This window comes from Scyliorhinus torazame, chromosome 1, assembly GCF_047496885.1.
Source record: "Scyliorhinus torazame isolate Kashiwa2021f chromosome 1, sScyTor2.1, whole genome shotgun sequence".
In the NCBI taxonomy this organism is placed as follows: domain Eukaryota; kingdom Metazoa; phylum Chordata; class Chondrichthyes; order Carcharhiniformes; family Scyliorhinidae; genus Scyliorhinus; species Scyliorhinus torazame.
In genome coordinates, this window is record NC_092707.1 from 288,762,233 (window position 1) to 288,779,403 (window position 17,171).

General features: G+C 48.5%; 1 protein-coding gene across 8 annotated transcripts in view; it reads left to right on the plus strand.

The window, feature by feature from the left end:
* The window catches only part of wdpcp (WD repeat containing planar cell polarity effector), a 288,945-nt gene that overhangs the window by 87,318 nt on the left and 184,456 nt on the right, over positions 1-17,171 (plus strand). For all 8 annotated transcript variants that reach the window (XM_072507250.1, XM_072507270.1, XM_072507286.1 and 5 more), the window contains 2 exons: positions 2,955-3,069; positions 10,789-10,922. In XM_072507250.1, the coding sequence (XP_072363351.1) occupies positions 2,955-3,069; positions 10,789-10,922 (249 nt within the window). The remainder of the gene's footprint in view (positions 1-2,954; positions 3,070-10,788; positions 10,923-17,171) is intronic.

Consider the following 17,171-nt stretch of genomic DNA (forward strand, 5'->3'; position numbering starts at 1 on the left):
TATGGGTCGGGGAGGGCAAGGTGTCGGCAATACACCAAGAGATGAAAGAAGAGGGGGAAGCGCTAGCAGAAGAGTTGAAGGGTAAATGGGAGGAGGAGCTTGGGGAGGAGATCGAGGAAGGTTTGTGGGCTGATGCCTTGGGCAGGGTTAATTCCTCCTCCTCATGTGCCAGGCTCAGCCTGATACAATTTAAGGTGGTACACAGAGCGCATTTGACGAGGGCGAGGTTGAGTAGGTTCTTTGGGGTTGAGGACTGTTGTGGAAGGTGTTCAGGTAGCCCGGCGAACCATGTCCATATGTTTTGGTCATGCCTGGCACTGGAGGGGTTCTGGAGAGGAGTGGCGGGAGCAATATCTCAGGTGGTGAAAGTCCGGGTCAAGCCAAGCTGGGGGCTAGCAATATTTGGAGTAGAGGACGAGCCGGGAGTGCAGGAGGCGAAAGAGGCCGGCATTCTGGCCTTTGCGTCCCTAGTAGCCCGGCGAAGGATCTTGCTAATGTGGAAGGAGGCGAAGCTCCCCAGCGTGGAGGCCTGGATAAACGACATGGCTGGGTTCATAAAGCTGGAGAGGATTAAGTTTGCCTTGAGAGGGTCTGCGCAGGGGTTCTACAGGCGGTGGCAACCGTTCCTAGACTATCTTGCGGAGCATTAGAGGCAGGTCGGTCAGCAGCAGCAGCAACCCTGGGGGGGGGGGGGGGGGGGGGGCGGGGAGGGAATGGGGGATTGCTTGGGGGGGGGGGGGGGCGGGGAGGGAATGGGGGATTGCTTGGGGGGGGGGGGGGGCGGGGAGGGAATGGGGGATTGCTTGGGGGGGGGGGGGGCGGGGAGGGAATGGGGGATTGCTTGGGGGGGGGGTGGAGGAGCAGGAGATAACATGAAGGGTGGGGGTAACTGGCACGTGCGGGAGAGAGCCACTGTATAAAGCTATGTAAATATACCATTTTGCCATGTATATATCTTGCTCAGTGCGATTTTGTGTTATTTTGTTACGGGGGGCGGGGGGGTTATTGTCTGTAAGGGGAAAAAATTGTGTTGGTAAAAAACTTTAATAAATATATATATATATTTTTTTAAACTTCTTACTGTGGGCCTTTAGAGAAGTGGCTTTCTGTTTGGCATGGCAGAATATCTGAGAGTGGGCGTAGAAGGTGAACCTTGAAGCACATAGGGGTCCAAGGGAAATGAACATTGGAAGGAGAGATTGAAACCCTGGAGGTGGATGAAGGAACAGTATAATTTGACTCATATCCTGGTGCTTTTTAAAAAATATTTTTATTCTCCTTTTTTTGCATTTACTCCCAAATTTATACCCAACAATAAACAATAATCAGTAACGAATGCAATGTCAATCCCCATATCAATAACAACGATTCCATCCTCCCACCAAATCCCCAAACATCAGCCCGCATGTTAACATAAGCAAATGACAAAATGGAATCAGGAATCACCCATTGTCGCAATTAACACATACAGTCCCCCAACCCTCCCAGCACCCCCCCTTAATGTTCGATGTAATCCAATTCTCGAAAGTGCATAATGAATAATGCCCATGAATTGTAGAAACCCTCCATGCTTCCCCTCTGTTCAAATTTGACATTCTCAAGAGTCGAGAGTTCCAGCAGGTCCCCCCGCCACGCCAGGGCACAGGGTGGAGAGGTTGATCTCCACCCTAACAGGACCTGCATTCGGGTGATCAACGATGCGAAGGCTACAACATCTGCCTCCGCACCCGTTTCCAACCCGGCTGGTCCTGCACCCCGAATATGTTCTCCCGAGGGCCCGGGTTCAGTTTCACGTGCACCACTTTAGAGATTACCCTAAAAACCTCCTTCCAGTAATCCTCCAGCTTTGGACAGGACAACAACATATGAACGTGATTTGCGGGGCACCCACGCAGCATTCACATATATCATTTACCACCTCGTCCTTGTGAGGTGTGCTGCATATATCACCTTCAGCTGTATCAGCCCCAACCTCGCACACGAAGTGGAGTCATTCACCCTCCGGAGCACCTCACACCAGAACCGCTCCTCCATACCCTCTCCCAACTCTTCCTCCCACTTTGCATTGGTCCCTTCCAACGGCGCCTTCTCCTATTCCAAAATAGCCCCGTAAACCGTCGATACTACCCCCTTCTCCAGTCCACTTGGCATCAGCACCTCCTCCAGCAATGTGGAAGCCGGATCCACTGGGAAGCTCTGTATCTCCTTTCTGGCAAAGTCTCGAACCTGCATGTATCTAAATATTTCCCCCTGCTCCAGCCCATACTTCGCTCCCAGCTCCTTCAATCCCGCAAACCGACCCCCAAGAAACAAATCTTTTAGTGTCCTAATTCCTTTCTCCTCCCATCTCTGAAAATTTCCATCCCACACTCCTGGCTCAAATCCCCCAACCTGAAGTGCTAGCGAAACTGCCTCCAAATTGTCAACAAAGCTATTACTACAGGACTCCTTGAGTATTTCCCTGTGACCGTCGTGAGCGGCGCTGTTTCTAGCGCTTTCAATCCCGACCCCCTACACAAACTCTTCTCCATTCTGACCCATTGGGAGTCAACCCCTCTAACCCAGCTCCGTACCTTCTCCACATTCGCCGCCCAGTAATAATACATCAGGTTCGGAAGACTCAAACCCCCTGCCTGCCACATTTACTGGTGTTTGTATTGAATTCTTTACAGCCTTTTTGCATAGTGTATCACTGGTATCATAACAGCTGTATCATTCTATGATTCTAAGGACGACAAATTATCATGACTTTTGGTCTATTTCAATACCCAAATTTTCAAAAGGAATCCCAGATGTTGAACACTCAGCTTCATATCATCGTGTAAAACTAACTGTGATAGACATGCAAACCCAACTTTGAAAATATTTAATGGTGCTTTGGTGGTTATAGAGAATGCATTGTGTAACATTGTGCTTCAAAGATTACACTTAACATCATGTCCTGTCTATTTCAGCTTTTCTTTGGTTCAGGTGTATTGGTGTCATTAAGCCTCTCTGGGCCACATCTGGAGAAAGCCATGATCGACAGGACCTTAGTGGGGAGGCTCATCTCTGACACCATCAATGATGGTAATATTATCCACATGAAAATCATATGTCTAAATTAACAGTGACAGATGAAAAATGATGTGACAACAGACTTACTAATTACTCTCACTCGGGACTTCTAAAAGCAACAAGTAACTGCATGTACTGTCACAGTGACAACCTTTCAGTTATAAATTATGAATATGCTTTGTATAAAGAGCTCTCCAGATCGTATTTTTTAACACACATTAAGTCAATTTCTAAAAGTTTCACCTTTCTTCACCAAAGTTACTCGCGGTCACATCAGTAATGGCAGATTCTGGATCACAATGGTGTCTTTAAATCAGTATTTGGATACCAATACTTTTTCACTTAATCTTTTTAAATATTTTATGTAATGTCAGGGACTATTTAAAATCCGATTAACGGCTACTGCTTTTTGGGGAAACGTTTTTCTAAAATATCACTGCAATTTTGAATTTTTATCAACTTTAAATATGTATCCTGCAATCTCAAATTTAAAGCATTTGTTTATTTAAATAAAGTGTGCCATTAAATATAAAAAGATAGTTTGCAAGAAAAATTTAAATTTAGTTGTGAAGAACTATTTTACAATACCTATAGATTATTTTATTCATGTACAAATACTGCATAAAAGACTAATATCAGAACAGTAAAAATTAGAACCAAAGTACTGATGGGGTAGGGCTGATGAGGGGAAGCGAGGGAAAGAAGGTAAAGGGACAAGAGGAGAAACAGGCTGATGGGTTTGAGGGGAGGAGAAAGGGCAGAGGAGGGCATGGAGGACAGACAGCAAAGGGGCAGAGGATCAGAGAGTGGAAAGAAGGACAGAAGGTGAGGTGAGGAGTGAGCGAGGAAGGATGCAGAGGGGGGGAAGAAAAGGAAATGGTGGATAGAGAAGAGTGGAGGGAGAGTTTAGGGGAAAAAGAAGCATAGTGGGATCAGGGCGATGGGTGGAAAGAGGGATGGAGAATGGGATAGAAGCAGGGAGGGGATCAGGCTGGCAAGTGAAGGAGATAGAGGGGAAGTGGGAGACGGGGAGTAGGAAAAGGCAAACAGTAGGAAGGAGGGGATAGCAGGAAGTAAAGGAGAATGATGAAAGGAAGAGTGGAGGGGGAACAGAGGAGAGAGAGTGACAGGGGAGGGATGCTATGTGGAAATAAGGAAAAGCATGAAGAAGAAAATTATAAGAATGTATAATGACTTAGGCCAAGCCTTTGAGATTGGTCAATTAGAATACAAGTTCCCTGTTTAATGGCCCAATCAGGGAACCCCTTTCTCTGTATATAACAGGGAGTGTCAGATCATCTGCACTTCCAGTGTAGACAGCAAGCTGAATGCACCTGGTTGTTCGGCTATTGGCTTTGTAAATAAAAGGAATTCTGGTGAAGGAACTTCTGCCTCCGTGAACTTATTGCAGTGGCGACGAGGAAAACGGAACAACCCAAAGGAACCTGCTCATTAGCAGCCGCCATATATTGAGGGTAAGCTACTGATAGACAAAATGCCTTTATTTGGGAAGTTGGATTCTTTAGACCCTGCAGTGGAAGACTGGGCCCAATATATAGAGCGGATGAAGTACTTCTTTAGTGCAAATGATATAGTTCCGGATGAAAAGCAACAGGTCATTCTGCTGGCTGCATGTGGGCCGGCAGTTTATGCCAGTATGTGCAGTCTTACGTTCCGGAGGCACCGGGCATGAAAACTTTCTAGGAATTGACGGACTTAGTAAAAGAGTACTATGATCCTAAGCCACCTCTGATCCTGTGAAGGTATCGGTTTTACTCAGCATTCCGAGACACTGGGGAGGCAGTCACTAACTTTTTAACAAGATTAAGGCAATTAGCTGAGGTCTGCAAATTTGGCCTGATGCTAAAGGAGATGCTCCGAGACCGATTGTTGTGCGGAATAAATAATTTAGCAATACAAAAACATCTCCTAGCAGAGGCTGAGCTGGATTGCAAACAAACATTGCAGCTGGCTTTGTCCTTTGAAAAAGCGGCGAGCGGAGCACATGAGTTACAGGATACTCCGATGGTGGTAGACCCCACACCAGTGAAACTTAGTTAAGGGACTACCGCTGGGGGATGCCCTCTACAAGGGCAGAACACCTGCAAAACCTGGAGGAAGTCCTTAAGAGGTTTTCAGCAGCACGCGAGCACCGAAAGAGGGAGAAATGTGTTTTTCTAGCACCTCAAGTAAATTATCTGGGGTACAAGGTTGACAAGTCAGTGCTACACCCTTTGGAGGACCGGGTGAGGGCGATTAAAGATGCCCTAGCCCCCACCACAATCCAGGAGTTAAAATCTTTTTTAGGACTGGTGACATACTACAGAAAGTTCATACAGACAGGGCTTCCATCCTCGACCCCCTACACCAATTACTAAAAAAGGAGCAAGCCTATGAGTGGTCTGCCCCCCAAGGCAGAGCTTTCAAGAAGATAAAATAACAGCTTCCCTCAGAAAATGTTTTGGCACACTACGACCCCAGGAAAGAGTTGGTGCTCACTTGCGACGCGTCTCCATATGGCGCTGGGACAGTTATGGCACACAGAGGGAAAAATGGACAGGAACGGCCTATAGCGTTTGCTTCCAGGACGTTGGCAGCAGCAGAGCGAAAGTACGCCCAAATTGAAAAAGAAGGACTGGCTGTGATCTTCGGGGTGAAGATATTTCACCAGTACTTGTATGGACGGAAATTCACAGTAATCACAGACCACAAGCCATTGCTGGGCTTGCTGAAAGAAGACAGCAATACCACCAATAGCTTCATTCAAGTCCAACGCTGGGTCCTACTAATGGCGGTGTACCAGTATCAACTGGAGCATCGGCCAGGAACCCGGGTGGCAAATGCCGAATCACTAAGGCTGCCATTACTAGACACCCCGCCATTGGTACCCAGAATAGAAGAAACGGTGATGACACTACATTTCCTGGACACTCTTCCAGTGGCCACACAACATTCATTTGTGGACACAAAGGGACCCGGTTTTAGCAAAAATAAAACACATGGTGCTAACGGGGGAGATGGAAAGACCGGCCCAGGTGGAATTCCACCCCTACTGGAGCAGAAGTGAGCAGATCATGTGGAAGATGGGGTACTGCCAAGGGGAGCTCAAGTAATAGTTCCAAGTCAAGGCCGTCGAGCCATTCTGGCTGAACTGGGCATCCTGGAGTCTCAAAAATTATGATTCTGGCCAGGAGTTATGTCTGATGGCCGGGCCTGGACACAGACATAGCGACATCGGTAGGTGAGTGCCAAGAATGCCAACAAGGGTAGAAGGTGCCACCAGCAGCCCTGCTGCACCCATGGAATTGGCCAGGTAGACCATGGTCGCGACTTCATGGCGATTTTGCAGGCTCATTTATGGGTTCAATGTTTTTTGTAATAGTAGACGTCCATTCCAAATGGCTGGATGTCTACAAAATGAACTCAGCAAACATAACAATAACCATCGAAAAACTTCACACCACGTTTGCAACACATGTTATCCCGGAGATGTTAGTTTCAGATAATGGATCGGTTTTCACCAGCAAGGAGTTCACAAAATTCATGAAGTCAAATGGTATTCGGCACATAAGGACGGCACCATACCACCCGGCATCAAATAGATTGGCAGAGAGAGCCGTCCAGATCCTAAACGTTGGGTTGTAGAAACAGTTAGCAGCATCAGTAGAAACTAAACTGTCTCGCTGGCTATTCGACTGTAGGACAACCCCATACGGCACAACGGGAATAGCACCGGCGGAGCTACTCATGGGCAGACAACTCCAAACTCGGCTGAGTCTACTATTCCCAAATTTAGGCGGAAGAGTAGAATGACACCAAGAGGTCCAACGCAGGGGCCACGACATCACTCGCCGAGAAAGGCAGTTCAACGTGAGTGAAAAGGTATGGGTCAGAAATTATGCCAATGGCCCCACATGGGTAGCAGGAACAGACAAGGCCAGGACAGGACCTGTGTTGTATGAGATACGTGTGGGAGAACATGTAGTAAAAAAGAAACTGGACCAGGTGCGGTCCTCAGATTTGTTTCCTCCCCGGAGCTGACTCCGACCAGCATAGCGAGGACCGTGGAGAGTCTTATCCGACAAACTATTCACGCCCCTCCGGAACCACTGGTGAAGACATTGGACTCGGATATGGACACCATGGATGATGGCACGGCTGTCCCTCTGCCACCGGAGGAAGGGGGCGAACCGCCCCTCAGGCGCTCTCACGAAAAAGACGGGCGCCTAACCGTCATATCCCCCCCTACGTCGGAGGCGTATGGAAGATCCAGACCCGACGCAGAAATGAAGCAGGAGTGGGCAGCACGGTAGCATTGTGGATAGCACAATTACTTCACAGTTCCAGGGTCCCAGGTTCAATTCCGACTTGGGTCACTGTCTGTGCGGAGTCTGCACATCCTCCCCGTGTGTGCGTGGGTTTCCTCCGGGTGCTCCGGTTTCCTCCCACAGTCCAAAGATGTGCAGGTTAGGTGGATTGGCCATGATAAATTGCCCTAAATGTCCAAAATTGCCCTTAGTGTTGGGTGGGGTTACTGGGTTATGGGGATAGGGTGGCGGTGTTGACCTTGGATAGGGTGCTCTTTCCAAGAGCCGGTGCAGACTCGATGGGCCAAATGGCCTCCTTCTGCACTGTAAATTCTATGATCTATGACCTGCGAGTCACGAGGACCACGGGAGCTCCTCGGACTTTGGAGGGGAGGAGTGTAATGACTTAGGCCAGGCCTTTGAGATTGGCCAATTAGAGTACGAGTTCCCTGATTAATGGCCCAATCAGGGAACCCCTTTCTCTGTATATAACAGGGAGTGTCAAATCCTCTGCACACCCGGTGTAGACAGCAAGCTGAATGCACCTGGTTGTTTGGCTATTGGTTTTGTAAATAAAAGAAATTCTGGTGAAGGGACTTCTGCCTCCGTGAACTTATTACAGAATGGATGGTGACGAGGATTGGGAGGGAAATGAAGAGCAGTGAGGAAACAAAGTTAAAGAGTGGGGAAGAGGAAAAGGGGAGTGGAAGAAGGAGGGTTAAAGCATAGGGAAAAGAGTGAGGAGGGTAGAGGAGGAGAAGGGATCAACAGTTGTCTTGGGGACTATGCTGGTGATGTCTTTTTAAATCTGAAGGTGGGTAGTAGTGAGATTTTTCAGCATGCTTTTTCCTCAGTGGTGGGCCGATGAGCCCTGGTTGAAAATTGATGTGCAGACCTCTTGAAGTGGGAGGGTTCCATGAAATTGTTGTCCTCGACGGGGGGGATGGAGTGTGAATTGCTTCAACTTTGAGGACCGTTTACCACTCAGCTGGTGGAAAGAGGTGGGGATCGGTGGTGGGAGGAATGGTTGGTGGTGATTACTTTTTCTTCAGCTGCAAACTGTTTAGGCGAAAGAACTTTTACACATTTTTTCAAAAAAATCGTAAACACAGAAGGAGGCCATTCTGCCTATTTGGAAGAGCTATATTAATAGTACATTTTCCTCATTCTTTTCCCATAAATTCACTCCTGTTCCTTTTCACGTATTTGTCCAATTCCCTTTAGAAAATTGTTTGTGAACCTGCTTCGACTGCCCATTTCCGGTAGCGCATTTCAAATAATAACTTTGTGTTTATGAAAAACTCTTAAAACTCTTTGCCAATAATTTTAAATCTATGTTTCCTAGTTACTGGCCTTCCTGCCACTATTAGGTTTCTCCTTATTTGCTTTATCAAAACTCCATACAATCTTGAACATTTCATTGAATTTATCCTTAATTTTCTCTGTTCTAAGGAGAACAATATCAGCTTCTCTGGTCCCCACATCACTGAAGGCCTTTGTCCCTTTCTTTTAGAAATGCTCACGAACATTAATTGTGTGCTGTTTTCAATCAATGATAGATAAAGTGGAAAGAAGAGGGTTTTCCTGGGAGGGAATTTATCAACTCAGGCAAAATTTGCATTTTTCCCTCTCGAATATAAGCGTTGTAGGTCACTTTGTAAATGTTAACAGCAGATTTAGGTTATGGATAATATTTTTCCAGCTGTTGATATTGAGTAATGTTTGAGCCAGGCCACTTCTGTAATAAATGATATTTTTTGCTGCAGCTTGATTGCTAATCCTTATTCTCCTTGCGCTATCTCCCGACTTTTACTGCCGTTGCTGGCCCTAGGACCGGGCGTTACTCCCCGAAAATGCCGTTCCCGAACGGTAGCCTTCCAATGTGCGGTTGCCTCCCAGCCGCCGTCACCGGAAGTCCTTGATTGCTAAACCTGACGTTTGACTGCACAGTACACAGAACTCTAATGGTGATAATCTGATGATAGATGTCAGCTGTGCTAGCATTATTTACCAAGTGGTAGAGGAGACTAGCTTCTCTTGGCATGCATTCAACTGTCTAGTCACTAGTCCCTATTTTGCACAACTGACAAACACCAGTTTTGCACCCAGTATTTTTTTTAGCACTACCAGAAGACATAAACTTCACCAGCAACAATGTATTTGTGGGCTATCGTTACATTGCCAGCAAACTGACTGCCAGTGTTTCTTTTTTTTAAATATAAATTTAGAGTAGCCAATTCTTTTTTTTTCCAATTAAGGGGCAATTTAACATCGCCAATCGGGATCAAGGCAGCCCCTGGGTTGGTTGGTGGGCATGTGTCGCCCGCCGCACTCAATGTGGTGGAGGATTCGGGCCTGGAGGTCAACTGTCCAAAAGTTGTCAGCCGCCCAGTGTCGGGAGTGCAGGGTGCACATGAGGCGCTCTGTAGCGGGGTGCGGGACTCACTCGTGCCTGACACTGTGTCGCACCTCACCCCCCTCTGGGGGACTCCCAGAATCTGGCACATCATAATTGAAGGTCCTTTTATTTTTCTGCCTTCATAGATAGTTCAGGCAGTGCTCTATTGGGCCCCACCTCCACCCCGACTCCCTCCCTCCCCACCATCCTCCTTTCCCCTTTCTCTCCACCACCCCTTTTCTTTCCCTTCTGTTGGTACAGAGGTGAGGGTATCTGGTCTCTCCAGCGCAAAATGTAGTTCTTGTACCATTTGTTTTTTTGTACAACTGTGTTATGAACAGTTTTAATAATCAGAGTATCCACCCCCTCTCCCCGTACATTGGTACTGAGGGGAGGGTACCCTGTTTCTCCAACACAAAATTTGTGTTTGTACCGTTTGGCCTTGTATATATTTTTACTGTTTTAATAAAAAGATATGGCCAATCTACCTACCTTGCATATCTTTGGTTTGTAGGGGTAAGACCCACGAAGGCACAGGGAGATTGTGCAAACTCCACATGGATAGTGACTCGGGCTGGGATCGAACCCGGGTCCTCGGCGCCATGAGGCAGCAGTGCTAACCACTGCACCACCGTGCCATCCAACCGTCAGTGTTTCTAAGGTTGATAAAGTTATTAACTTTGGAATCAGATTTTTTAAAAGAAATTTCGAGTACCCAATTATTTTTTTTTCCAATTAAGTGGGAATTTAGCATGGTCAATCCACCTACCCTGCACATCTTTGGGTTATGGGGGTGAAACCCACGCAGACATGGGGAGAATGTGCAACTCCACACGTGCAAACTTCACACGGACAATGACCCAGGGCCGGGATTCGAACCCGGGTCCTCAGCGCCGTAGTCCCAGTGCTAACCACTGTGTCGCATGCCGCCCTGGAACCAGATTTTAAATGAGTCAGACTGTGGAAGAGTAAGAATATGGAAAATAATTGAATTTCATGGTTTTAATTTTTTTGGGTTTTGTTTAGCTGTACTTGCAGACAATTTTATGATCATAGCTTTTCTGGAGACAAGCAAACTTTGCTTTGTCCAATTTACAAAGAAACAAAATTCCCCAGAGGTCGACAGAAGAATTGAAAAGCTTTCCTCTTCTGATCTTAAGGTATGTGTAGCTATTCTGAAGAATTTTACCTGTATTGACTGAATTAATTTATCCTTTATATACCATCAGACAGATTGGCCACGAGTGGTAATCACTGGGAGTGTGCCCTGTCAGAGCATTATACTCTAAAATAATGTAAGAATTGTTAGCTCTTTTGCTATTTGAACCTAGCTTAGCGACATTGTATAAGCAGAGACAATCGGCAATAAAGGTTTAATTTATATTCAATGGTGGGGAAGCTTCTGGAAACAATAATTTGGGACAAAATTAATCGTCACATAGACAAATGCAGGTTATTTCAGGAAAGCCAGCATGGATTTGTTAAGGGATAATTATGTTTAACTAACTTTTTTGAAGAAGTAACAGAGAGGGCTGATGATGTAATACTGTTGAGGTGATGTACATGGACTTCCAAAAGCTATTTGATAGAAGTGCCACACAACAGACTTGTTTTTTAAAAAAATGTATTTTATTACAAACATGTATCAAAACAGGTTACAGCAAATAAATACCCTGGGAAACATACTTCCCAACAATCAACTATACAGTCTGCACAGATTTTTCCCCTTTTTCACCCCCACTCCCCCCTCACAACGAACAGCCCCTCAATCACGGTCACAAACATCCTCCACCTTTCCTCAAACCCCCCTGAAGAGCCCCTTAACTCATACTTTATCTTCTCTAATCGCAGGAAGTCGTACAGGCCCCCCAACCAAGCCGCTACCCCTGGTGGCGATGCCGATCGCCACTCCAGCAAAATTCGCCACGGTGCAATCAAAGAGGCGAAGGCCAAAACATCGGCCTTCCTCCTCCCTTGAAGTACACCCCCCCCCCCCCCCCCCCCCCCCCCGCAAACTGCAGCGGCGACAGCGGGCACTCCTGTCTCATACTCCTGTGAGCTTTGTGAGCTCATATCATTCGTCCTCACCCTTGCTCTTGGTGCCACATACAACAACCGCACCCATGCCACAAATCTTGACCCAAACCCAAACCCAAAATCTCGAACAAGTACCGCCAATCCACTTGATCAAATTCCTTTTCCACCTCCATGGACACCACCACCTCCGGTACCAGAGTCCCCGACGGCTTCATCACCACATTCAACAGCCATCTCATATTACTCGCGAGCTGCCTGCCCTTCATGAAGTCTGTTTGATCTTCTGCCACCACCCCCGGGACACACTCCTCCATCCTCCCCGCCAACAACTTAGCCAATATTTTCATTTCCGTGTTCAATAGTGATATGGGCCCATACGACCCACATTCCACCAGGTCCTTCCCCTTTTTCAGGATTAGTGTCATTACTGCCTGCGCCATCGTCTCCGGCAACTCCAGTGCTTCATTAAACACCCCCAACAGATGTGGGCCGGGATTCTCCGACCCCCCGCCGGGTCGGAGAATCCCCAGGGGGAGCAGCGAATCCCACCCCGCCGCTGGCTGCCCTATTCTCCGCCGCCGTTTTTCGGGATTCCTGCCAAGCCGGTCAGGGGTCGATGACTGCCCCCCCGCACCGGCGATTCTCCGGGCCCCGATGGGCCGAGCGGCTGTCCGGTTTTGGCCAGTCCCGCCGGCGTGAATTACTCACCTCACACATGGCGGGACCTGGCAGGTAAGAGGGCGGTCCTCGGGGGGGGGGGGGGGGTCCCCCGGGTCCCCCGGGTCCCCCGACACCCCCCCCCGGTGCATGCGCGGAAATACACCAGCCGGTCTGCACATGCGCGGAAGTACGCCAGCTGTTCCGCGCATGTGTGAACTCGACCCGGCCCTTCGATGCCGGCTGTAGCGCCGCCTACCCCTCCGGCGTCCACCCCCTCCGCTGCCCACCTAGCCCCCGAAAGTTTGGAGAATTCCTCACTTTTGGACGCTGTTGACGCCGGAGTGGTTGGCGCCGGTTTTCCCGCCAGAGCGGGTCTTAGTCCCCAGAAGGGAGAATCCGGGCCGTGGTGCCAGGTCCGTCGCAAATTCCTTATAAAATCCCGCTGGGTAGAATTAGAAAGGTGCTACTACAGAGATGAAGACAGGCAGGGGGTTTGGGTCTCCCGAACCTGATGTATTATTACTGGGCGGCGAATGTGGAGAAGGTACGGAGCTGGGTCAGAGGGGTTGACACCCAGTGGGTCAGAATGGAGGAGAGTTTGTGTAGAGGGTCGGGATTGAAGGCGCTAAGAACAGCGCCGCTCCCGACTGCCCCGGGGAGATACTCCGTGAGTCTGGTAATAATGGCTTCGTTGAGAATTTGGAGGCAGTTTCGCCAGCACTTCAGGTTGGGGGCAGGGTCAAGGTAAATGCCGATTCGGGGGAACCATAGATTTGAGCCAGGGAAGTGGGATGGAAATTTTCGGAGATGGGAGGAGAAAGGAATTAGGACACTAAAAGATTTGTTTCTTGGGGGTCGGTTTGCAGGATTGAAGGAGCTGGAAGCGAAGTATGGGCTGGAGCAGGGGGAAATATTTAAATACATGCAGAAGGCATGCATGTTCGAGACTTTGCCAGAAAGGAAATACAGAGCTTCCCGGTAGAGCCGGCCTCCAAATTGCTGGAGGAGGCGCTGACGACAGAGGGATTGGAGAAGGGGGTAGTATCGGTGGTTTATGGGGCTATTTTGGAAGAGGAGAAGGCACCGCTGGAGCAAGGCAAAGTGGGGGGGGGAAGAGTTGGGAGAGAGTATGGAGGAGGGGTTCTGGTGTGAGGTGAATGTCTCCATCTCGTGTGTGAGGTTGGGGGTGATACAGCTGAAGGTGGTGTATAGAGCACACCCCACAAGGGCGAGGAAGAGCCGGCTCTTTGAGGGGGTAGAAGATGTGTATGAACGTTGCGGGGGAGGCCCCGCAAACCACGTTCATATGTTTTGGTCCTGTCCCAAGTTGGAGGATAACTGGAAGGAGGTGTTTAGGGTAATCTCTAAAGTGGTGCACGTGAAACAGGACCCGGGCCCTCGGGAGGCCATATTCGGGGTGTCAGACCAGCTGGGGTTGGAAACGAGTGCGGAGGCAGATGTTTCGCCTCGTTGATCGCCCAAAGGCAGATCCTGTTGGGATGGAGATCAACCTCTCCACCCTGTGCTCTGGCGTGGTGGGGGGACCTGCTGGAATTCTTGACTCATGAGAAGGTCAAATTTGAACTGAGGGGAAGGATGCAGGGGTTCTACAGTTCATGGCCGTTATTCATTATGTACTTTTGAAAATTGGATCACATCGAACATTAGGGGGGGGCGGTTTGGGAGGGTTGAGGGGAGGGGGACTGTATGTGTTGATGGTGACTGTGGGTGATTCCTGATTCCTTTTTGGTATTTGTTTATGTTAACATGCGGGCTGCTGTTTGGGGGTTTGGTGGGAGGATGGGATTGTTGTTATCGATATGGGGAATGACATTGCATTCGTTACTGATTATTGTTTATTGTTAGTGGGTGTAAATGTGGGAGAACATATGAAAAAGGAGGAGAATAAAAATATTTATTTTTAAAATTCCGCCGGGTACCCATCCAACCCAGGGTCCTTCCCCGACTTCATACTTCTGATACTGTCCAGCACCTCCCTCAGCCCCAGGGGTTCCTCCAACGCCTACCTCTTTGCTTCCTCCACCTAGGGAAATTTCAGCTTGTCCAGAAACCGCCCCATATACCCCTCCTCTCCTCCAGGGTCTGCCTCATAAAGTCCCTGGAAGTACTCCCTAAATGCCTCACTTATCTTCCCTATGATACCACACCCCTGGCCCCAGTCCGTATCTTCAATATTTCCCTGGACGCATTCTGCCTCCACAGCTGGTGCGCCTGCATGCGGCTCGCCTTCTCCCGATACTCATATTGCAACCTACTTGCCCTACTGCCCTCCCTGTTGTCAGCTTGTCAAACTGCCCCTGCAATATTTTCCTCCTCGCCAATCCCTCCACGGTGGGCATCCTCGGATATTCCCTGTCCACCTCCACTATCTTGCTCACGAGATGGTCACGTTCCTTTTCCTCTTCGCACTAGCCTTAAACAAAATAATTTTCCCCCCCCCGGACCGCTGTCTTGAGTGCCTCCCAAAAAATGGCTGCCAACACCTCCCCATTCTGATATAACTCCACATACTCCTTAATCGCAGTCTGCACCTTATCAGAAAAACCTCCATCCGCCAATAACCTCGAGTCAAACCTCCACCCCAGCCTCTGCTCTCGTCCAGATCTAAACCGAACCTCCAGCCAGTGGGGCGCATGGTCTGAGATAACTATCCCCACATACTCTGCCCCCTCCACCCCAACCAAAATCTCCCGACTCACTACAAAGTAATCAATCCTCAAATACACCTTAAAGACGTGTGAAAAGAAGGAATACTCCCCCCCCCCCCGAGTTCTGAAAGCGCCATGGAGCCACCATACCCATCCTCGCCATAAACTTGTCATGTGAGAGTCATGTCACCTTTAAGAAATGGGTGTTTGTAAATGGTTGTGTATATAAATATCTGTAGTGAGAGTACCTTTAAGAAATGGGTGTTTACTAGTGCAGTGATGTCAGAGAGTGGGTGGAGCTGGGCTGTCTGTCAGCTTTTTTGCTTTCATTTTAAGCTGTTTGCTGCAGGGTGTGTTTTAGTTTCATTTTCAGTGTTGGAGCTGAAGTCAGACAAAGCAGCTGTACTGCTGTTCTCTCTGCCATTAAAAGACTATCTCTTGATCATTTGGTGAATTCAGAATTATAAATGTTTTCAGTAGTGACTTTAACCTGATGTGCTCCTGTTAAAGGTTATTTTTTTGTATGTCTTCTGGATGTTAAAAGTACAGCGTAAGCATTACTTAGTGTTGTATTCTTTGGGGGTTGTATTTGAATTAATGGTTGCTAAGATGTTCACTGTTTCTTTTAAAAAGGTTAACTTGAGTTCATAGAATAAACATTGTTTTACTTTAAAAAATACTTTTCCATTTCTGCTATACCACACCTGTAGAGTGGGCCGTGTGCTCCCCATACCACAATCTATTAAAAGTTGTGGGTCAGGTGAACTCCATGATACGCTTTGGGGTTCTTTAAACCCTGGCCCATAACAAATCCCACCAGCTCCTTTGCCATTCGTACCCTACCCATCGACCTGGAGTTCGACCTATTCACCCTTGTAAAGTCTCCTCCCATGACCAACTGGTGCCTGGCCAAATCTAGGATCGCTGCCATCAACCCCCTCATAAAACCCACATCATCTCAATTTGGGGCATTCACATTTACCAGCATCACTGGTGCCCCTTGCAATACTCCACTCACAATCGCACATCTCCCACCCGGATCCCTCACCTCCTTCGCACTCGTAAATCTCATTTTTTTACGCATTAAAATCGCCATTCCCCTCAATTTCGAATCAAACCCTGAGTGAAAAACCTGCCCGACCCACCCCTTCCTTAACCTAACCTGATCCTTCACACGGAGGTGCGTCTCCTGTAGAAAGGCCAACCCCGCTTTCAAGCTCCTGAGGTGGGCGAACACCCGCAATCTTTTAACCGGCCCATTCAATACCCTGATGTTCCACGTTACCAGTGTTACCGGAGGCTTATGCCTCCAATCCCTTCTACCGTCTGTCATCTTCCCCTCTTAACCCCTGCCCTTTAATTCCGCCCTATACCTAGCCCATCCCAGATGGCCCCTTTCTCCGCTCATCACCATGTCATCTCTCACCCCCTGCCATGTTTCAAAAACCTCCCCCTCCCCCGGCCACCCCTCTCGGCCTTCTCCCCCACTACCTCACTTCCGTTCACCAGCATAACCTGCTAGTGCAGCAGCCCCTGCCCAAAGGCACTTACCAATGACCTACTGCCCCCTCCCTCTCTTCAGCTCAAGGAGGAAGGCTCGCTGTTGACCTTACCCTCCCCCACCCAAACAAAGACTTCTTTGGAGTTGGATTTTGTTGCTCCCAACAAAGTGCCGGCACCCCGGTTCCCACGCATTGTCTCAGTTCTCCCCCAGTTTATGCTCCTTAATGAAGTGTTCGGCTGCTTCTGGGATCTCGAAATAATACTCCCGGCCTCCGAACGTCACCCATAATTTCGCCAGGTAGAGCACCCCAAACCTGATCTGCCACCCGTACAGCACCGCCTTGGCCTTCTTGAAGCTTGTCCATCACTTTGCCAACTCGGTTCCAATGTCCTGATAAATTCGAACCTATTCCCCTCCCAGACGCAGGTATGCTTCTCCCTGGCCCATGCAAAATCGTCACTTTCTCGTCAAATTTGTGGAGCCTCACGATCACCGCCCATGGCAGCTCCCCAGCTCTAGGCTTCTGCCTTGGGGACCTA